This window comes from Vanacampus margaritifer, chromosome 3, assembly GCF_051991255.1.
Source record: "Vanacampus margaritifer isolate UIUO_Vmar chromosome 3, RoL_Vmar_1.0, whole genome shotgun sequence".
Taxonomy (NCBI): Eukaryota; Metazoa; Chordata; class Actinopteri; order Syngnathiformes; family Syngnathidae; genus Vanacampus; species Vanacampus margaritifer.
In genome coordinates this window covers 10,237,675-10,261,287 of record NC_135434.1, presented here as the reverse complement: position 1 = coordinate 10,261,287, position 23,613 = coordinate 10,237,675, and the positions used below count along the sequence as shown (strand labels likewise).

At 39.3% G+C, this 23,613-nt stretch overlaps 1 protein-coding gene and 1 long non-coding RNA gene across 2 annotated transcripts; one reads left to right on the top strand and one right to left on the bottom strand.

Moving 5' to 3' along the window:
- Positions 1-2,873: 2,873 nt before the first annotated feature.
- Positions 2,874-16,503, bottom strand: LOC144048849 (uncharacterized). Its single transcript, XR_013293435.1, has 3 exons — positions 16,479-16,503; positions 14,436-14,484; positions 2,874-4,041 (listed from the first exon to the last, which is right to left on the bottom strand). It is a non-coding gene; the product is annotated as an uncharacterized LOC144048849 (long non-coding RNA).
- Positions 15,695-23,436, top strand: scamp1 (secretory carrier membrane protein 1). The gene is made up of 9 exons (XM_077561254.1): positions 15,695-15,943; positions 17,386-17,466; positions 17,636-17,746; positions 17,978-18,086; positions 18,255-18,383; positions 18,466-18,625; positions 19,523-19,624; positions 19,694-19,811; positions 21,510-23,436. The coding sequence occupies exons 1-9, from the start codon at positions 15,887-15,889 to the stop codon at positions 21,669-21,671; spliced, it is 1,029 nt and encodes a 342-aa protein (XP_077417380.1). The 5' UTR covers positions 15,695-15,886; the 3' UTR covers positions 21,672-23,436.
- Positions 23,437-23,613: the final 177 nt, after the last annotated feature.

The window sequence follows — 23,613 nt, the reverse complement described above, 5'->3', positions numbered from 1 at the left end:
GGACAGAATCTCTGACCCCAAACGTCCCCATCACGCAAGGCTAGATGGAGGGAACAAGCGGGCTCGGAGGGGAGAAGATTGCGAGCGAGAGGAGAGAGAGATCACTCATCTATATTCCAACACTGGTAATAAGGGTTAATTCATTGGTTAAGGATTAACAAGGCGCAAGAGTGTGATAGGCAAGCAGTTGCCTTCTCAAATATAAGTTTAAATCAACCCCATTAGACGGGATATAATTTCAGACCCAGAGCCCCTCCTGGTGGTAAAGTAATTACATAGTGACCTCCGGGACTACTCTTTTAAAGTAAAACTCCACTGCAAAGTCAGACGTTTTTATTTCTTCCATGCTTATGAGTTTTTCCCTTTTTGCTTCAGTCATTTTATCGGAACAAATCTAAGGATCGATTGAAAAATCATACATATACAGTACAAACATATATATATATCCGTTGTTTGTTTGTTTTGCATTGGCCGATTTATCAGGCCCGATTTCCAATTGGCCGTTCCCTTAAAAATAAACCGATCTTTTCCATCTTATCTCCCTCCTTAGAGGTCTGAAAAAAAGTCAGCCACTGTCCTCTTCTGCTGATATGACGAATAGGCTTTTCATCTTTATTTGCGAGAACTACTTCATGTGCAGTTAAAACAACCCGTTTGTATTACTTCACAGATATTTTGCAATGTTTTCCAATAAAACAAGATTGGAACACTTAAGATGTATGCTGCTTGTTAAGAAAAAAAAAATCGGAATCGGCAAAAATCGAGATCGATCGGCAGGTCAGACTTTTTGAAAGCTCGGGGATGAGTTAGGGCTGTGCAATTAATCGAAATTCAATTACAATTTCAATTAATACATTCCTCAATTACAAAATCGGCATTATAGTAAACAAAAATAAAAGATTAATACTAATTTTGAGTTGTTTAAATGTATGTATTTATGCCTTTTTCATTTTAAAATGACAAATTTAATCATTCTTGTTTAGTCCAAAAGGAACTTGCATAATTATAGTGTTTCAAAGAAATTTATTTGTCTTGTTCTGATTGTCCTAATCGTGATTGCAATTATTACCAAATTAATCGTGATTCATATTTTCTTCATAATCGATTGTTCACTTATTTGTTTGTCCTTAGTTCTTATTTCTTTGAGTTGGGTTATGCATTTGTATGTACAGAGGATTATCTTTGAGTTTCAGGATTCACAAGTCACAATATATTTTTCCTTTGGTTAAACAAAGCCAATTATGTCCAATAGTTAACGATTAATGGAGTACAATTTCTTAGATATTATTTAATTAGAAAAATATTAATACTGCATTATTTTCTACAATTTTCTTTTGTGAATTTCTCATTTCTATTTTTTTTAATTTTTTTTTTTACTAATTAGCACTTCAATTATGCCACTTGACAGTATCTTTAAATTATGAAATTATCACTAGTATTATACACTATTTAAAATGAAAGGGGGGTAAAATTCACTTGCAAGTCATACATGAGTCCAACGTGACCTCACGGCAAGACCACACTAATGACAATCTGAGCTAAGCTAATATTTCATCATCAGCTAAGCGTTGTTGGAATAGTCGGGATGCTATTAGCAGACTAATGGCCAAAATACTCAGGCGCTGTTAAAGAGCAGCCAGCCTTGGTCACACTTGGGATCGGCTGGCTCCTTTTTAGCTACGCGGATAGTAAATTAGCATATGAGGAGAGGAGACATGCAAGTGATGGACACACAGGTGACCCCTTTCACATATAGGAACACGCGCAAAGGCACACAAAACACATACACGGGGCCCGCACACACAAGCATGGACACTGTGACCCCTACATGGTTGATGAGACAGGGGCTGATATGCGAGTCAGGCGGAGCCACATTTGTAAAAAGAGATAGCCAATTACGGGAGCCCGGGCTGGGGGATAATAGCCTGCCTGTCAGGGTCTGTGTGCATGATCTGTAAGTGCATGGATGTGTGTGTGCCTGCGCCGGAGCACGTAGCACCCAAGAGTGAATACCAAGCTCCCTATTCTCACCTATTTGCCCTAGATCTTCATTGCTTGGGTATTAATTTCAGAGCGGCGCAGGCCACACAGAGCGCGGGTCGTTAGTGTGATTCATCTGCGCTTCATCCCCCAAAAAAAGGTAGGGGAAAAGACAGAAAGGAGCTTGAGGCCGTTTCTACCACCGCCGCGAGAATATTACTGGTTTCGGCGCCATGAAACAAGGGCTGAGGTTGAACTATAATCACATTTCTTGCTGTATAATATCAAGTACAATGGCCTTCCAACATGGTCGGACAATCTTAATTTGTATCAGCACTTAAATGGAAACTTTCAAAGATATCAATCTTCTACATTATGCCGGTATTTTGTCATTATAAATTTACAGTATGTACAGTATGCAATATAACTCCAACTACTTCTGCTAATAAACACTTTAGAAGCCATTCCATTTTTGATCCAGAATGGATATATATATATTATATATATATATATATATATATATATATATATATTATATATATATATATATATATATATATATATATATATATTTAAATAAATAAATAAATATATATATATATATATATATATATATATATATATATATATATATATATATATTTAAATAAATAAATATATACATATATATATACATACACATATATATATATATATTTAAATAAATAAATAAATAAATATATATATATATATATATATATATATATATATATATATATATATATATATATATATAAATAACCTTGTAAAATGTACTCAAAAGTTACTTAGAATTTCTGAGTGGAAAAAATGTTTTCCTAGTTTTTTTCAAGTAAATACAGTATTTTTATTTTTTACAGTGGAGTGTGCACTATAAAAACAGTTAGGTAAAAAATAAGAAAAATGTGGGTTATTTTGTACTGAAAAAAAAATAAGCACCGTTTTGTGAGTTATTCATTTGACCCAACTTTTAGATTTTTAGGGTTAAATGATAAATTAAAAATTTGGGTCCATTCCTTTTGAATTCATATTAGTTTTTTTTGTGTTTTTTTTACCCAACTGTTTTTAGAGTGTACATCATGGACTGGTCGCCAGGGCATATATAGACATCTATTCACAATCACTTTCACACCAAAGTACCATTTACAGTCTTGAATGAACCTAAAATGCATGTTTGTGAAATATAAAAAATAAGAAAAATGTGGGTTATTTTGTACTGAAAAAAAAATAAGCACCGTTTTGTGAGTTATTCATTTGACCCAACTTTTAGATTTTTAGGGTTAAATGATAAATTAAAAATTTGGGTCCATTCCTTTTGAATTCATATTAGTTTTTTTTGTGTTTTTTTTACCCAACTGTTTTTAGAGTGTACATCATGGACTGGTCGCCAGGGCATATATAGACATCTATTCACAATCACTTTCACACCAAAGTACCATTTACGGTCTTGAATGAACCTAAAATGCATGTTTGTGAAATATGGGAGGAAACTGAAGCAACCGGTTAAAAAAAACAAAACATGCAGGCATAGGGAGAACATACAAATTTCAGCCCGGATTCGAACCCCCACCGAAAAATTTGGAGGTGGGCGTGCTAAACGCAAAGGCCACCTTATGACAAAATTCCGCATTTTCAAGAAGTGGCTGTGCTTATTCTGCCTGAGAAACGATCTCTCTATTGTACGATTATATCCAGATAGATGCCACATTTTTGCTAAATAAAGATAACGAGAAAAAGAAACACTGAAATCCGTCTTGGAGGAGGTAATGAGGCGGGTCATTTAAAGGTGGAGACATGATCAAGGATACCTCGTCAACATAATCATTCAAGGCATTCCAATCCATGCGGGTGAAGCCATGGAACGCTATCATAGAGACATTTGGACGAAACAGACCAGAAAGAACGAGAGAGTAAAAAAAAAAAAAAAAAAACAGCAGCTAGAGAATCATTCCAAAGCTCCAACATCAGTGCTTGTCCTGTACTTTCTACAGACGCATGATCTCCTCAAGGACTCGGCCCCGTCAGCCACAGCGGGCCAGCCACCTGAAACGGAGCCATGATGGACTATCAGAGGAAGGGAAAGTGTTCGGGGGAATTGTGTGGATTTAGTGGTCTGCTGCTGACACATGGCTTTGAGCGTGCTAGAAAAGCACTTTAACTCTTCACTGCTTTTATAGCGTGTACACACCCCATAAAACTTGAGTCTATGTGGCATCTCTCACCCTTTCAAACGCTCACACACAATGCATATGCGTCGCATTTGTACATTAAACAACCAAATTCTCGGAGATTAACTACATTGGATTAGTTGATCGGTACTTTTGTATGCCTTCTTTGTAAGCCAAATAGGTCGACACGACAGGACAAAAAGTTTGTAAAACTGGCATTGCTCATCTGGTGTATACCCGTTATTGTGAAATTCTATTATTCGCTCCGCATGACTAAAGACTGAGGATTGTGTCAAGTTATATGTGATTTATGTGTGGGCACATAAATGTGTGCACTGTACACATAAAAGTGTAAAGATTTGGAGTGGGATGCAATGAATTGATGGATTCGTTTACTACAATGTATTGTTAATCCTTTTCGAAAATAAGCAGACATGGGCAAATGGTGTCCGCAAAAAAAAAGGACAAGGACTAAAAAAAAACAACCTCTGTGAAGGGGTGGAAATTTGTGGGAAAAAATGAAAGTGTGTTGTTCCATTATATCTTTTAAACCCAAAGAAAAAAAAGCATAAAAGAAAGTATGAACTAGGGGTGGGAATCTTGGAATGTCTCACGATTCGATTCGATTCCGATTTTTGGGTGTGCGATTCGATTCACAATCGATTCTCGATTTGATTGACAATAATTTGATTGACAATGATTTTTGCTTCAATTTATAGATGTTTGTAATGATCTACTCCAGTTTGACTCGCTAATGCTAATTAGTGCGCTACTCGCGGCACTTTTATCACTCAAAAGAATGGCTCCACGCTGCAAAAAAACAACAACTTTTATTGGAATAACTTGATCGTGACTTTTTCCTTCTACTCGCTAATGTGGCTACAACTTAACAGTGTATCAGACCGCGTGGAACCACACTGCCCCTAAGTGGCCAAATCGGGTACAACATGAACAGCGCTCCCATTAAAGGCACACACAAACAAAGAGAAGACAGTATAAAATAATTTAAATAAAATCAATTTTGGGACATTTAAAATCGATTCTCAATCGTACAAAATGAGAATCGCTGACACATTTTTTGGCACACCCCTAGTATGAACATTCCTTTTTTTTGTTGACTTGACTGGATGGGTTAATTTGTGCAAAAAGCTTTTTTTGTTTAAAAAATGATTTGCTTTTTCTATATGTACTTAATTTTGGACAGATTTTCTTTTGCTGAGGTATGTTTTGTTAAAAAAAAAGTGTAAGCATGATAAGATGTGATTTTAAAGTGATACTTGACTCACTTGAGCAATTTTCAGCAGTAAAAAGTTAATATTTTGTCTATAATTAATGTGATAACTTCATTATTTTTCATGAACAAATAATACCTTTAAAAAAATAAGCGGAAATCCTTCAAATTGGTCCAGATCTTTTGCCAAAATAAAATGAGCAAATCCATTTCGCAACAACATGAAGTTTCCACACATCATTTGCTTTAGCGGTCAACATAAAATAACGATGCAGGCCGGATCTGGCCCCTAGTCCAAGGCTTTGAGTTTTATCTGCTTGATTATACAGTAATCTAATCTTTCACCATTTGGAGGAGTCAGAATAGAAGACAAATGCAGATGCTGTTGCTTTTTGTATCAAAGGGGAAGTCAACAACATTTTTTTTTGTCAATAATATGTTCTATGCAGCCCCACTAGTCTAAATATGGCAATCTGGTTAATATTGCGTTAGTGGAATATGAGTTAAGCAACTAAACGTTTATATCCATCTCAGGGTGCGGCCATTTTGCCACTTGCTGTCGACTGAAGATGACATCACAGTTGCTCAGTTATCAGGTAACAACTAATGACAGCGCAGCTTCAGAAAACAGGTGAACTCTGATTGGTTGTTGCCTGAGCCCTGAGCAACAGTGATGTCATCTTCAGTCAACAGCAAGAGGCAAAAAGGCCGCACCCTGAAGTGGATAAAAACAGCTGGATTTTGCTTTATAACTCATATTCCAAAAATGCTGTATTAATCAGAATATCATGTTAAGTCACATATAACATATTATTGTCAAGAAATGTTTAAGGTTGACTTCCACTTTAACTCATTCACTGCCATTGACGGCTATTGACGTAAAAAATTCATTTGAACTATTTCTATTAGTCTAACATTTTTTCCCCACTTTTGTTAAGAAGAGTATGAAAACCTAGGGGAAAAAAATTATTGTACATTTTGAACAGATATCAAATTTATGATTAATCGTGAGTTAACTATTGAAGTCATGCGATTAATTACAATTAAATATAAGGCGCGTCAGGCGATTAAAATCATAATTAATTGCTTGACTTTACGAGTTAACTCACGATTAATCACAAATTTTATATCTGTTCTAGATGTACAATAAAAAAAGTTTTAAGTTTACATACTCTGTTTAACAAAAGTGGAAAAAAATGTTAAACTAATAGAAATAGTTCAAATGAATTTTTGACGTCTATAATCGTCAATGGCAGTGAATGAGTTATTATTCCAGCTCTCAAGTTTGTTTGCATTAGGATGAGCGGTTCAGATAATGGATGGCTGGATGGATGATTATTTCCTTTAAAAAAAACAGTGTGGCCGCAAATCGTTATGATCAAGAATGGCAAAAACGTTATACTGTGCCTATCAAAAACAACTCAAGCCTTCAAATGATGCCAATGGAAAAAAAAAAAATAACTACGTCTACCAATTAATGGCCAAATGAGTGCATCTTGACGTTTTTCATACACATTTAAGCCTGCCCAGATTGGATCTTAAATGCAAGAAAACAAAGCAATATGTGATATAGCTCTCTCTTGGTTTCTCCATCTCTGTAATAGAGATGCAAGCTCCGTAATGCTCGCTGGGAGCCAAGCATGAGATTGAGGATTTCTCACACACCATGCATTATTCATAGTGCAGAGCAACAGAGTGTGTAAGATGAGAATTACGCAGCATGAAGAGAACAGGGGAGCGAGGACTGAAGGGAGAACAGGGGAGGGGAGACGGGGAGGAAGAAGAGGGCAACACAGGTGAGCGAGAAAGAGTGAGGGGAAGTGAAAAGAGAGACGGTGGACACGGTCAGATCTCCATTTTCTTTTCCTGTCAGCTTAACCCCCGGATTGTTCTTGGAGTTGGAGAACAGTGGGGTGGGACGGAAATGAATATGGAAACTGGAGAGCTCGGAGAGCGTCGCCAGATTGGCTCGCAATTTGCATTTGTTAAGTACGCGTCTTGTGAGTCGGTTTGTATTCCAAGCACAAACTGGATAGCGCGCAGGAAATTTCAGGGCTCCGTTACAATTCGTGTCCAGCCTTCGTTCTTCGTAATGAAAAACAGTGGGAAGTGAGTCGGTGTTGGAATTGATTTGTTTAACAATGGCAATGGAACAAAGCAGGAGGAATGGGAGCAAAAATAGAAGGCTCGCTATCTTAAATGAAACCCCGAGACCAAGAAATTGCAAGATTGTGGCAGATGCAATTTGACAAATGAATTGCACGGAATGATATTGTGCGTTTTTCATTCCAATAATTGATCGATGGCGGCGGGGAGAAAAAAAAAAAGTCCATTACAGTGTAACAAAAGACACAAACCCTCGCAAATATACTCACGGCGCTCTTAATTTACACCTCGAAAGCACACCTAGTAATTGGCCAAATGTAATTCATCAGCCGCTATTTCTCTTATTTGAATTATTAAATCAAAGTGACTCTGTTGGAGGAAACCACTGCAATAAAATTGCAGTTATTCTCCTGATGACCCTCATTTTCTTTGTCTGAAAGCCTTTCTCAGCAGACGACTAATGGTTATTAGAGAGCCAACTTAATGGAATATTACATTACGCTGTATATATTTGTTAAACGTGAGCACGCGCGCGTGTGTGTGTATGTGCGCGCATAAACCGTCTCCTCAGATGCGGCATTAATGACAAGAATGTGACGGTTACTGGCTTTTTAACTTCCCGGTGATGAAAAGCCAGTATTAATTTGGGCTACAGATTTCATTTGTTCAGAACAGGAAAAACAATATAAATCACTTTTAGAGTGATTAGAGGGAGGGTTGGATTAATCCAGGCTTGATTAGGGCATTATGCCGCCTTGTTATGGACACACAGGGTGACTGACGGTAATTACTGTCTGTAATAGGAGAACACACACTCAGTCAAGGCATCAGCCACAGCAGCCTAAGGTGTGTGTGTGTGTGGGAGCGTGCGCACTTGGAGATGCCGAGGCTGATAACGTTTGCTTTCCACCAATTACACGGAGAAATATGTGGAATATTTGCAATTGTTGGCGCGAGGCTGGCCCCGGCGCGACACACAAACAGTGTTCGAGGGAGTGAGTCATGGCTTTCTTTATGATTATTGATATCCTGAGACAAACATATTTACCCGGATAATAAAAACAGATGGCGGTAGGTAAGGCTAATATTACTGTGTGGAAAATTAGAGAGGTGCTAAATCAGCAAATCAATTTACGGAGGCGCAATTGGGCCTCATCCATACGCAATGTCGACAACTTGAGGAGCCAAAACGTCCGCGCCGAAACAAAAGGATATTTGAATTAGGCTCATTAAAGGGCGACTGATTTTATTCTTTACAGAAGATGCGTGTTAACTGCGTTATATAGAAGTTTAGACCATTTTTTTTGGGTATGGGAGCGTTCCTGAATGCGTCAAGCTAAATTACCTTTTAAAGTTTGGAAGCAGACATAAGGCGACCGAATGAAACGTGTCCCGTTAAAAAAAAAAAAAAAAAAAAGATTGGGAAATAATGTACATTATGCATATTTAACACAATGTCGAACATCTCTCGCATGTGGCGTTTTTCCTTAATGGCGCAAATCGTTTCATTTCATCACATGGCTGCTTGGAAGAGAACTTAAAACACGCTGTTGGCTCAGCAAGAGCTCCAACATGATTTGATATGCTGAACCCCCCCCCCCCCTTTCCACTCCCAACCACCCAACACCAGTCCCTTTGGGCTGTAAAACAGCCATTGAGGACCTTATTTTACGAGTGCACACTTCTGCTCTTTGCATGTTTATGGCCAACATTTGGAACAAATGGCACGCATTGGCTGGAACAACACAGATAAATCTTGTCAAGTCACAAGGCGGGGGGACGATGAGAGAGTGCCTGCACTCAGTGGCGCTCAGTGGCTGACGAGAGGAGTGCTTGCATTATTCAATTAATACCTGAAAGGGGCACAATTTATGCAGCATTTAGCGACGCGGGCTAAGACACACAAACACAAAACATACGGCTGGCAAAGGCAGTCTTGCGTTTGCATCCTGGGAAAAGACTGGACTCCCCCTTCCATTTTGCCAAATCAAATATACAGTGAGAGCAAGCTAAAAGGCACTTTCAATCAGCCGCTCCGGGTCTTTCTGTCAATCCGTGAACAACAACAATCTAGCCTACTTGGAGTGGTCCAAGTCAACATCCATTCCCCAATAAATTCAATCAGCGATGGCGCGCGTGTGCGCCTGTTTGTGTGTCACGCTGACAGGTACGACAACAAAAGATGATTTTTTTTTTCCCAGGTAACGCCTGCACAACGGAGCCAATGTTGAATATTCAAGGGCATTTGTTGAAGTTTGGAAAATGCAGAATTTGAATGCACTTTGTTGTACCTCATTCAAAAGTGACGATACGGGCAAATAATCTTAAGAGGGCTGAGCGGCAGAGTTGTCAGGCCTGAGCTAATGACATTGACGCGGAGGGGCTGCACACCAGAGTGATTGGCTGACAGTCGGAGAGCCAAAAGCAGCGCTCGCCGCCTCATCATGGGCCTGCCCGCGCTCTCATTATTCGGCCACAAATGGAAATGCAAATCGCTCGCTTGCCGCGGACGCCTCAAATTTATTAAACTAAAAGGTTTAATTTCCATTTTTCTCTGCATCAGCTTTATTTATAAATGTCGTGCCCTATGAAGACCCTGTTATTTTCTCCTTCTCCTCCAGGCTCTTAACAAATCTGCTCATTAATATGGAAATGGGGAATCAATCAGCCCCCCCACTACCGACCCCCCCTCCTCTGTCGAAGGGCGTTGTGTGTAATGTGCTCTGACTGGTCATCAGAATAAACATGTTTACATATTCACACTGAACTTATGTCTACAGTCCGAAATATGGATGCAATACTTTTTATGCTGATTTTTTCATGACTCGAATTTGGTTTACCTAAACAGAAACAAAATGTTTATATTTCCCAAATATGGCATGCTTTTGTTTACTTTTGCATTAGTGCACATCAAAGGTAAGATTTGACTTGTATCTCAATTTCTGATAAATAAGCATGTAATATTTGTATAATACATTTAAATAATTTAATATTATAAATATACATTTAGAGATACATTAGCGTAATTACATTGATTTATTTATAAAAACATAAAGAAATGTATACTATTATAAATAAATGTATCAAAATAGACCATGCCTGTGTTTTTTTCTGTGGCCCATTTTAATTCAAATAATTTTGGGATGCGTCTTGAAGGCGCGTGAATAAGTTTGCCGTGACTTGGGAGGTTTATTGAAGAATTTGCTATAGTAATTACTATGCAATTTACATTTTTGCTCTCAACCGGGTAGCCAAAATGCTTCCATACTGTTGAGCTAAATGAGCCTGGAGGGTCCGCAATTTTATTGTTTTTATTCATACCATGTCTCCTCTAATCTTCACATAGTTCCACAGAACAAACACGAGCAGTAGCCACAGTTGTAGTCACATGAACATACGTAGATCAAGCTTAAAAATTTTGTAATGACCTTCAAATAATAATAATAACATTATATATGTCATATTAGGTTTCGTAGCACTGTGAGCGAGTCACAAATTTTGTGAGTTAGAAAAGGTTCATGTCTCAAGATTGCCACAACGTTAGGTTTTGATACTGGATATGGCTTAATGGTCATAAAAGACCAAAATGCATTCTGCCAAACAAACAGATGAAAGCACAATCAAGAGTGCAGCGCAGTGCAGCCTGACTGGCCAAGTACACTCTTAAATGTCTAATGATATCACACAACGCAAGGACATGGAATGGATACGATAAATTTTAGGCAGTATGCAATTTTAATGTCAACAGACAAAACCATGATCACAAACGGGATCATTTGTAATCTGAGTAATTTGGCAGGATGTGTTTTTTTTAACAATTTGTGAATTCAACTTCAGAGAAACATTTTTACATTTTGGAAAGCTAAATGTTTTATTTCAATTCATGAGGGGAAAAAATGGGTGCTACATTTACATTTGAGTACACGTTTTGGTATATATATTTTTTCACACTAATATTATCACAAAAGTAGTCTTAAAGAGGAATTCAAACCAAAAAATGTCAGTACTATAATATGTTCTATGCAGCCTCACTAATCCAAACACAGTCTTCTGATTAATATTGTACTTGTGGAATGCGAATTAAGCAGCAAAATCCACCCGATTTGATTCATTCTCAAGGGGCGGCCATTTTGCAACTTGCTGTCAACTGAAAATGACATCACAGTTGCTCAGGGCTCAGGAAACGACGAATCACAGCTCAGCCTGCAAATGTCACATGACCAAACTCACAGAATAGGTGAGCTGTGATTGGCCGTTACCTGATCTCCGAGCACCTGGGATGTCATTTTCAGTCGACAGCAAATGGCCACCCCCTTAGATGGATAAAAACGGGTGGATTTTGCCGCATAATTCACATTCCATAAATGCGTCTTTGGACTAGTGGGGCTGCATAGAACATATTATTGCAATGAAAATGTTTGGGTTGACGTCCCCTTCACGTTGCATTCAGGTTCCATCTTCCGTCCGGCATTTAATGCAATATAATAATGATAATAACAACAACGAGTTTAATTATGTATACTTTGGGGATGTCTATTGTTACATTTAGAACGAGTGATTTCACCTTATGACGATAACATTTAAATACTGCATTTCCTTCCCATTCACTCATCAAAATATTGCCAGAATGGCGCCAGATGTTGCGGCATTAATAAGCCATAATACCAAGTCCTGCTTATCCAACCTTTCAGAACTCTAAAATAACACTCATAGACATTAATGAGATGTAATTATACGCCAGGTTCTAATTCAGGGCAATCTGGGGATAATTGCATCCACGGCTTTTAACACTTGGTCGTCAAGTTGGCGGGTGAATGACTTTCCCTCTGCCTCTCGGTCTGCCTATGCCCGTCTCTCCACAGTCGACAGCGGAGAGTGAACTATCGCACCTATCCACTCTGGTCGGCGACCTAATGAACATTTCTAAATGGCCATGACCAGCTGGTTAGGAGACTAATGTAGCAGCTATTAGCCAAAGTGGTTGTTTCCACACACACATACACACACTCACGAGGACTGCAGTATTAGAGACACAGAGGATGGGAGGACGAGGGCGGACATTTTCACCATCTTTTTTCCCTAGGCACACGTGTAGAGTGCATACACAAAGACGGGCAGTCACAGCCACGGCTTGTTTATCTTTCACATTGTGCAGCAAACAAACCATGCGACAGATTCTAAACCATTAGAGTGCTGATTAGGGCCTCAAGGTGTGTGCGCATCTGATTAGGAAAATTCAGTTTTACTCAAGGTCTAAGCACTGCGGTTGCAGACCACTGACCATTGATTATTCATAGAGTCTGTGATTGGGTCCATTAATACGAGATTAGGGGAGGAACTGATGCTCACTTTCAGTGTGCATGTGTGTGCGCACAGAAGGTGAATTGTAATGGATGCGCAGCTTGTGTTTATCTATAGTCCATCTCTGGGTTCAGTATAAAATAAGTATTGAGTGTATAAAGCAGACCAAGTAGTTAAAAGTCAAAGTAGTAAATACACTAAATGTATACCGGACATGAGCCTTCAACAAAACCAAAGAGGTACAAGTGCATTTTGTTCAAATATGACCAATAAGATTAAAACAATAAAATTGGGAATATTTTAAGCGCTGTGGTTTACAGCATACCGTAAGATTTCCACCTAATAGCATTTGTTCTCCAATTGAAACTTAATCTGGGTAAATGGTGCTTAAATGTTTAAATCACATTTACAGGCTGTCAACTCATCTGATGTTCTTCACATGGTCACCCTTCGTTTGAATGAAAATAAATTGGAGGCAAATGAGAAAAAAAAGATTCTGCCAAAGGAGAGACAAGAGACGGCTGCCGACGGCATTGTAGCGCCCCTAAGTGTTTAGTGCGGGAACCTCGGGCGACTCGCATCACATTGGCTGCTACTCTTTCACTGTGACTGTGGTGAGGTCCAAAATAATTTATACGCTGTGTTTTTTATGAGAAACAAGTCATCATTGTAGATATTATGAAAGCGATAATCCTCATTGGCAGCAGAGATCATCGACACAGCAGATGCTTCCATTGCTAATCATCCTCATCATCATTAGCGCCATCACCATTAACGTCCTCATTATTATCACATGGAGGAAGATGGCTGCCGTATTTGACCTACAGGAGGTAAAAATACTGTACAGCGGGCATAATGTTTGCGTAGAGGATTGACTGTATTGCAATTGAAGCTACGGAATATAGATCCACTGTATATGTACAAGCACAGGATTTAAATACTGATGATAAACTGTTGAGTCCATTCACCCAAAACTTAATGTACAAGGTGTAATTACTGTAGTAAGCTTTAAAATTCCAAGCAACAGATTAAATTCTAAAAAGGCCCTGCTCAGAGTTGTGGTCAGCAATCAGTACTGTTAAACCGGTTCAATATAAACAATCTATAAAACTTGTTTGGGACAAGAAAGGTAACAGTAGCCATTTAGGAAGCGGGACACAAATAGAGGAATGACTGGTTGTGTCTCATCACAAGACATTCAGCACTGTAAAAACTACAAGGAGAATTGTTTGCATCTAAATGTAGTGACTAGATATGCTAACAGTGAACCGAGATTTTTCCATTTCAACTACTTAGCACAAAAACAACAACATATTTGCAGCTTGACAGTCACAGATTACTATTTGCAGTTTTTGTGCCAAGGACAAAGCAAGAACAGTATTGTTTTGGTGCCATCTGGTGGCATTTTGGTACCAAGGGAGGGGGGAAAATTTAGTGAGTTGAGGAGCTTCATTTAGAAAGAAACGCCAGTCATTTGCTGCTATCTTGTGGACATTCTAGGCAATTACATACCCTTTGGGCATGGGAGCGTCAATTACTTGTAGATTGTAAAAAATTGCCTTGGCTCAAAAGAGGTTGTAAAACACTGACGTAGAAGAATGACATACTCATCAATGTAAATGTTTACTTACCAAACACCGACCCATTGATATGGACCACTGCTGTAACTCAGCTTTCCAACTGTAATTGAAAGTATTAGTTAATATCATTTAAAGAGCTTGTTTGTAATTAAATGATACATGTTTGAAGATAATTGCTGACATTTACTGAAAAAACTATCTGAAAGTGATAAAAACATGTTAGGTTGGTGCTAGCCCAGCTTTAAGTGGCTAACGTTATGCTAGACTAATACATATTGCTAAACTTACTATTCTGCTGCAGACTGACAGGAATTATGTTGATTTTCAATTCAGTCGGTTCTGATTAATAATGGGGTAGATGCCACGGACTTCCGACTTTCACACATCAGCGTTGTTTTCGGCCACTGATGGCCGCGTTCCAACACTCGCACCCCCACTCCTGCCGTCTCAACTCTCTGAAATTCTTCGAACAACTGAGACAGACACACTCGCACCCATCGACGGTAAGCGCAAGAACTGAGACGCAGCCCACATGCCGCAAAACAGGAAACGGAAACAAAGCTGATGTGTGAAAACCAGGAAGTCGTAAGTCCCGCCTCCTGCGTGGCATATACCCCATAGGCTCTGGTGGCTCGAACATCCCATTCAGGTCGGAGAGGTGGTATTTGATTGACAGTTGACAGTCGATTGGGCGTGGTCTCAGCACATTCAGCTTGAGATGACCAGCAACTGACGGATTTTTCACAATTTTGAAGCCTTATGTTATATGGTGGCGATTTTTTTTTAATTATACAAATTTGACAGGTTGTTAACAGATTCAAATTCAGGTATCATTTATTTTTGCTTTACATCATCTTTAATTTAAAAGAAAATGAGAAAGGTTCAAGTCTGGTGGCAAGCAAGATTATAGTAAACAAAAAGTAAGGGGAAAATGGGGGAAGGGGTGAAATACAGTATTTTGACCTACTAGTCAGTGGATCTGCGCAGCTGGATTGTAGATTTATGTCATGACAATTTCCATACATATTATTAATGACGAAAGTGACGTCATTTGTCCTAGGCGAAATGCCGTTGCAGATAACTAAAAATGTCAACTTGTAGTTATGGATAAAATATCTGAAATGTTCTTTGTGATTAGGCAAAAGTAAATTGCAGATATCTTCAACATCTAGCTGTTAAATGGTTGGAAGGCTTACAGTCTCTTCTAATTTACAAGTTAACTACCCGTCACCATTAAAATCTTTACCGTACGCCGTGACGTCACGCTATCCGAGGTGCTGAATGTATGACGTCACACTCCAGCCGCGCGTCGCCTTTCCTTTCACCCGGTTTTGTTGTGTGCTAACTGGGCTAGCAACTAGCGGTGGGTCCTCCATCAGTGGACGGCGGCGGAGAAGACCGCAAGGCGGCAGAGAGGGGAAGCAAAGAGCGAAGGACCGAATACTGCCAGGCGAATCGGGACGCGCTTAAATACCGGAACGAGTTCTCTGAAAGGTTGTAAAATGTCCGATTTTGACAGCAACCCGTTCGCGGACCCGGACTTCAACAATCCGTTTCAGGTAACTAACTCTTGCTAGCATGCTAACTGTCAAGCTACAGCTATAGATTTATTACCTCGGTACGGAGCTAAGTAGCACGACCGGCTACAAAGTAACCATTTTACTTATTTAATACTGCACTTGCATATCAACTGTGCAGGTTGTGGTCACAACATAATGTGTATGAATGAACGCCTCCAGTTAGCTATAGGTTTCCCCTAGTCGGTACATGCTAGGTAGCACAATCGGCTACCCGGTAAGCATTTAATACAATCCCTGGCCTTCAATGGAAGACGACGCTAAAACCGCTATGCTAGCTTAACAGACAGAAAATGTGTGCCCTCCAACATTACTGAATGTTCTCGGCTTCGAGGCAGTACATAAAATGTATGGTTGTTGTGGTTGTGCTTCATCCCAGAGGTGTTAGCATTTTGCAAATACATTGTTATCTAATGACACGAACTACACACGATACTGATGGTCATAAACAAGCCCTTGATAAACTGGTTGCGTGTTGCCTGTTTTATATATAAATTAAATTATGTTGCGTTCTCACCTGTTAGCAAAGGTGACAGTCCCCCTGCCCCCTGCCCCCTGCCCCCTGCTCAACTAACCAGAAGAATTTTGATTGAGACAACTTTTTAAAGTTATGATGGTTTGTGATTGGATAGAAAGCTGGCTTGTGATTGGCTCTTCAGTGCACGTTAATTGGCAGCCATTTTGGTCGCATATGTGTACATTTAGGACAATGGCTTTTTACAGGTAAATTATAAACATACCTATATTGGTCTATCGGCTGTTTAAAAAAGTAACAGACTACTGGGAGCCACACAGGACCATGCACGGAAAAAAGCCATTTTAAGTATGGACAAAATACGAGCAAAAACGTGTTTTTAACAATTTAATTTGATAATACATTTCTCAGTGCATGTATGAAAGATTCAGCATTAAATAACAAAGGGTTTGAAAAAAATACAAATCCCGGTACAAACGGCTCTCTTACATAGAAAATTACCATTCAATGACAGCACAAAACTGTTGAACAGCATTTTTTTTTCCCCCACACAAAAATAAATTTGCCCATAATTGTATTATTATTATTATTATTATTATTGAGGTGCTTTGTTTGTCCTGCATGTCATTCCAAATATTAGGTCTAGTACTCACGTTGTAATATCGGGCAGTGTAAGACCCAGTGTAAGTGCAGCTAAGCCATGTCTGCCATCTAGCGGTGAATGCTGATATTACAACTTAAAACTTCAGGCGTTCCCAGTTCATGAACAGCTCTCAGTGTGATGAAATGCAGTTGTGCTCCACTGTAAACTACACAATAATAAACATATTGTTAAAGTAATACTTGTAACACTAGTCTTGAAAATCCAGCTCTTGTATTAGATGATCTCAATTAGATGCGCAGGTATTTCTAATATTATGGCCAATGACTGTAATCTAAAATCCCATAGGATCCCTCAGTGACACAGGTGACCCGTTCTACCCCACCCGGCGGTCTAGAAGAATACAACCCCTTCACAGATGCCAGAACGGTAAGCTGAACTTCTGAGTTCATCTTGCGCTAATGAATTTGACTATTTGTGTTTGTGTGTGGCCTTATTTGATATGCTTCAATCTTATCGCTCTCAAATTCCAAATTGACAAAATAGTACTGTGGCCTATTTTGCTTCAATACTAAGATTGTTCCTGCTGGTTTTGCAGGCCGCCCCTGGAAATGCCCCCAAGTCTGCCCCAGCACCTTCGCAGAACACACAACCTGCCATCATGAAGCCCACAGAAGAGCCCCCGGCTTACTCACAGCAACAAACACAGGTAACTTATTTTAAAACTATTTTTTTCACCAACAGTTTGATTGACACAAATATTTTATCCTAAGTCTTTGTTTTGCCTTTTTGTTGTTGTTGTGTATTTTGTCATACTCCTGCTTTCTCACCTTTAGCACAAACCTGAACTCCCATTGCAAGACAAACATTACCACAATGCAAGCATACCTGATTGCAAGTCTGTGTTATTTCCTTGGTGAACTCTGCGCGGACGTTGCAGGACCAGGCACGTGCTCAGGCCGAATTGCTGAGAAGGCAGGAGGAGTTGGAGAGGAAAGCGGCGGAGTTGGACCGCAGGGAGAGAGAGCTGCAGTCTCACGGGGGAGCAGGTCAGTAAGTCCGTCAATTCATCACTGCTCTGTCACAAAAAAACCTTTTGAGTTTGATTAAATTGTTGAAATTTGAGGGGCAGGGGAGCTTTTTTGCTTGACTCTGCTTTTAGCATGCTAATGCTGCTAACACCCTACCCACAAATGGCCTCATCCATATCTTGGCAGGTCGTAAAAACAACTGGCCCCCCATGCCTGAGAAGTTCCCCGTGGGTCCGTGTTTCTACCACGACATCGCAGTGGACATTCCCATCGAGTTCCAGAAGACGGTGAAGATCATGTACAACCTCTGGATGTGTAAGCGAATCCACTTCATTTTGAAGAAGAAGCTGGATTCACTTGACGCTGATTATCCATCTTGCTGTTGCATTTCCACCAGTCCACGCCGCCACGCTGTTTGTCAACATGTTTGGCTGCTTGGCCTGGTTCTGCGTGGACCCGACCCACGGCGTCGACTTCGGCCTGGCCATGTTGTGGTTTCTGCTCTTTATGCCTTGCTCCTTTGTCTGCTGGTACAGACCGCTGTACGGGGCTTTCAGGTGACGACTTTATGGTGGCAATAAATTCAGCTCATCCTCACATTTTTCCAAAAAGAGGCTTAGGGTTACTAACAAATTGCTAAAATTATAGAAGTAGTAGTAGCTTAGCCGTTAGTCTGCTATCTTAATGCAAATGATAACAGATACCTGCATATGGGAATTAGCCATTAGCTTAGATTTACTAACAAATTGCTAAAATTGTAGTAGTAGTAGCAGCTTAGCCATTAGTCTACTAGCTTAATGCTAATGCTAACACATACCTGTACAGTATATGGGAATTAACCATTATCTTAGGTTTACTAACAAATTGCTAAATTTTTAGTAGTAGTAGTAGCTTAGCCATTGGTCTAATAGCTTAATGCTAATGCTAACACATACTTGTACAGTTTTTGGGAATTAGCCATTATCTAGGTTTACTGACAAATTGCAAAATTTATAGTAGTAGTAGCTTAGCCGTTAGTCTACTAACTTAATGCTAATGCTAGCACATACCTGTATATGGGAATTAGCCTTTAGCTTAGGTTTACTAACAAATTGCTAAAATTATAGTAGTAGTAGTAGCTTAGCCGTTAGTCTACTAACTTAATGCTAATGCTAGCATATACCTGTATATGGGAATTAGCCATTAGCTCAGGTTTTCTAACAAATTGCTAAAATTATAGTAGTACTAGTAGCTTAGCCGTTAGTCCACTAACTTAATGCTAATGCTAGCATATACGTGTATTTGGGAATTAGCCATTAGCTTAGGTTTATTAACAAATTGCTAAAATTGTAGTAATAGTAGTAGTAGCTTAGCCGTTAGTCTGCTAGCTTAATGCTAATGCTAACACATACATGTATATGGTAACTAGCCATTAGCCGACATGCTTTGTATGACCTCCCCTGTCTGCACTCCAGGAGCGACAGTTCCTTCCGCTTCTTCGTCTTCTTCTTCGTCTACATCTGCCAGTTTGGAGTTCACGTGCTACAAACGATCGGCATAACCGGCTGGGGCACATGGTGAGCGAGTCAAACAGGCACGAGCTTTTCAGTTTGGACGCATCTCAAGTCATTGTTGTGGTTTTGCAGTGGCTGGATTACAGCTCTCATGGGCCTGAACACCAGCATCCCGGTGGGCATTATCATGTTGCTCATCGCGGCGCTCTTCACCACGCTCTCTGTGGGTTCGCTCATCATGTTTAAGAAGGTACAAACTCGCACATCACGATGGATAAAATTGTTGGTACCAGGGATGGGTACCGAAAACGGTACTTTTTGTGGTATGGACCGATTTGGGTCGGTACTTCCGAGTACGTCGTTAAGGTATATAGACATTGTAATGTGGATATACTACTGGTGACCATATTTAAGTTAGCAAAAGATTGTGGCCAAAATGTAGCGAGCATTACAGACCACATCGGATACGTTCAAATGATTCATTTGAACCCAATTATTCTCTTTGTTCATGTCATGTCCTCCAACTGTCATTTTTTTTTTATATTTGAGTCCAACGTGGGTTCAAACTTCGAGCTCATAGCTCGGCAGGCTTTACGTTCTTGATCAACAACTGCACAAGAAACTAAGATAACATCAATTATTATTCATTTATATATTTACTGTTTTTCATTGCACAGAACTTTGATTCACACTTTGTTTGTTTTCTTGTAATATTAACTTATGCTTATTAATTATACTTCAGTACTATAATTGTAAAATGTTAAACCTTTATTTTTACTATTCTTCTCTGGCTCATTTCAATAAAATTTTATTTTTATTTGTCAAGATTTATATATTGAAAGGTAATTGTTATTATTTTTTATATATATTAAACTATTAAACAATGATAAACATTTACTACCACAAAAATGAATAAATCAAATTTAACAAAGAAAAAAAAAAGAGAGAGTACAAAAGTACCGAAAATTGGTACCGTTGAGTACCAGACTCATCATACTCACAAATTAACCTCACATTTTATATCTGTTCTAAATGTACAATAAAATATATTTTTTCATATTCTTGTTAACAAAAGTGGAAAAATATGATAATATAAATAACCTAATACAAATATGGTGGCATCTTTTAGTTCATTGATACAGTAATTTCATAGTAATTCATAAATTTATTTGAAGTTTAAGTTCAAAAGATGTAATGTACTGTAAAAAAAAAAAAACAAGAAAGAATGTGAGACATTGACTTATGTTGAGGTCATTTTTTTCTGCCATTAGATGGCATAAGCGTTTAATGTTGGACATCGATGACAGCACAGTGTAAGGGGCGGGCGTTAATCGAGAGTTTAAAAAATTAGTGGCCCCTTCGGACCTATAGATGATTGCAGTTGACATAACGTATTTGCGTGTGTAAACCAATAGAAACGTATCATTTGAATGATGTCAACACTTCTGGTTCATGATTGGATCCTAGCTAACCAATCAGTCGCAAGTTGATTTGCATGATGTTCATGGTAAAAATGATTACAGCCACCCTGGCGTCCACTATAACAAAAACATGACATAACCCCCAAAATAATTCAATGTTTTTCTTATGTGGCAAAAGAGTCAAAATCAGTATAAAAAAATAAAAAAAATTAAATTAAATAAAAAGTGCCCAGCAGAAAAAACGCTGGTCGGAAGGGTTAAAGGAACTTTAAATTTCGTCAATATTAACACACTAATTTTGACATTCCTTGTTAGGACATTCCAAAAATTATTTAAGCACCTTAAAATCAATCCTGATGACGTCCACAAGAGGAAGCATGTCAAGATTAAAAAGTAGTGGGCCTAGCATTGAACCTTGGAGAACCCCACTTTTAATGTATCTACCTGGATGTGGCCGCAGAAGGTATCTTGTATCTCGCGAGTCAACAATTCTTAAAATGCAAAACTAATTTCAAGCCTCTGCGCAGGTACACGCACTGTATCGGACCACCGGCGCCAGCTTCGAGAAAGCTCAGCAGGAGTTCGCCACCGGCGTCATGTCCAACAAGACGGTCCAGACGGCAGCGGCCAACGCCGCGGCTAACGCCGCTTCCAACGCCGCCCGCGGGGCCTTCAAACCTCATCCATAGACACACGTACACGCGCACACCCAGATGCACAAATCTGTCCCTGCTCAATCACCCCCCGATTTGCTAACATCTTAAAAAAAAAACACGACTTCACTCCACATCTAACCTCATAACTTAGCCTGCTCGTGTGCTTCCCGGACCCCGAATGAGTCCCGCTTCCTCCTAGTCATTTCCATTAGTGGGATTTACAAGCCCACACCTAAAAATAACCCCGTTCACCTTCTGTTCGACTGGACGGGTCAGTAACTCCGCAGCGAGATTGAGTGACGGCGCGACGTGCGCAAGTTGAAGCACGCTCGGCCATGTTGCTAATTCATTAGCGTCGTGTCTCCCCGAATGTGAGCTGCATGTCCATCGGCCATTTGACGGACGCCTGGCGGAGGGGAGGACGACTCGAAAGACGTGTGTTGTGTGTGTGTGTGTGTGTGTGTGTGTGTGTGTGTGTGTGTGTGTGTGTGCGTGTGTGTGTGTGTGTGTGTGTGTGTGTGTGTGTGTGTTGCGCGTGTGACTTTTGTCTTCGTAGCCCGTCACGTTGAACAAATCTGAAGCTGCTATCAATCTGGACGAGGCCTGTTGCTATTTTTGGGTTCCTTCGCATAAAGGAGACTCGCACTAGACTCGGCAAACAGGCCCACCTAAAAGGGAGGGAGTCATGTGACCCGCCTTGAGAATAAGATGAAATTGTACTTCTTTTTTTTCCTTTTCTTTTTTTAATTCTGCCATGTGACTGAATGTTGCACATTACTCCACATAGTGACATCCAACCTTTGTTGAGCCAAGGCACATACTTTGTTCTGTTTGAAAATGTTCACATTGACTGAAAAAATCAGATTTACTCAACAACAAAAAAAAGACACACAAAGCTGCTATTTCTTTCCTTCTGCCACCTCGCCTTTGATTGTTCACGTCACTGGCGTCGATAGAAAGACAACGATACATTATTAGCAGTAAATCAACTTCGTTTTCAGACCAATGAAGTCAAATTGGAGAATTTCCAGCTCGTAGCTGGGAATCGCTGTTTAAAAGCTGTACAGACTACTATCGCCAACTGTGTTGTATTTTCGCACCCCTCTCGTATTGTGGTGGGGTGTGCGCCATATGGCGAATGACTGAACCGTTGTTGCAAGTGAGGAACTGGATCTCGACCAGAGTGTTTTAGATAAAGTTGTTGGAAGTCTAATCGCGACATTAATAGGCCGACGCTAACCGCAGTATTTCTTTTTTTTTTATTTTCATTTGATAGCACATATTTGTTAGGTTTATTTATGGAATAATTTATGGTTTTACATGATTTAAGTGTCGCGTGCATCAAACGTTGTGCTTGTGTTCAAGGTATGACTGATTAAGACAAATCCCTCAAGTGTTATTCTACTGTATGTCCTCAAAAGCTGTGAGAAATCTACCAAATGTCCATTTCATAATTATTTTTTTTTTTTTTTGTTTATGATTTTGACATATCTCACTTCACAAACAAAAAGTTGTTTTGTGCAAGCCGGTCTACACTTAAGGAATGTGAACACACAAAAAAAAATGATTTAGACCTGTGACCATGTGACTTCACTAAATCAAACGTGTAAACTAATTTAAGAGGAATACCATACTTGTACATTCTGTAAAGATGATCATTTGGTGCCCCCATTAGGAGTCGCGTGTAAAAAGAACATTCAATGCACTCTCGTCTGGCCTGGCCTTTGTCGCATGTGAAATAGTTTTCAGTTTTGTATATTTATGGTATTAACATGGAATAAAGATTTGAAAGAGACAATCTGTGGACTTTTAATGCAACAATTTTCCTATTAGAGAGAAATTATTATACGTATATTAAAATCACAGATCCTCGGACTCACACTGTAGTTTATTGCTCAACAAATAAGTGACATTTCTTAGACTGTAATTCACGATGTTTTCCACTAGGTGGCACAACTTCCCCTGGTGGCCTCAA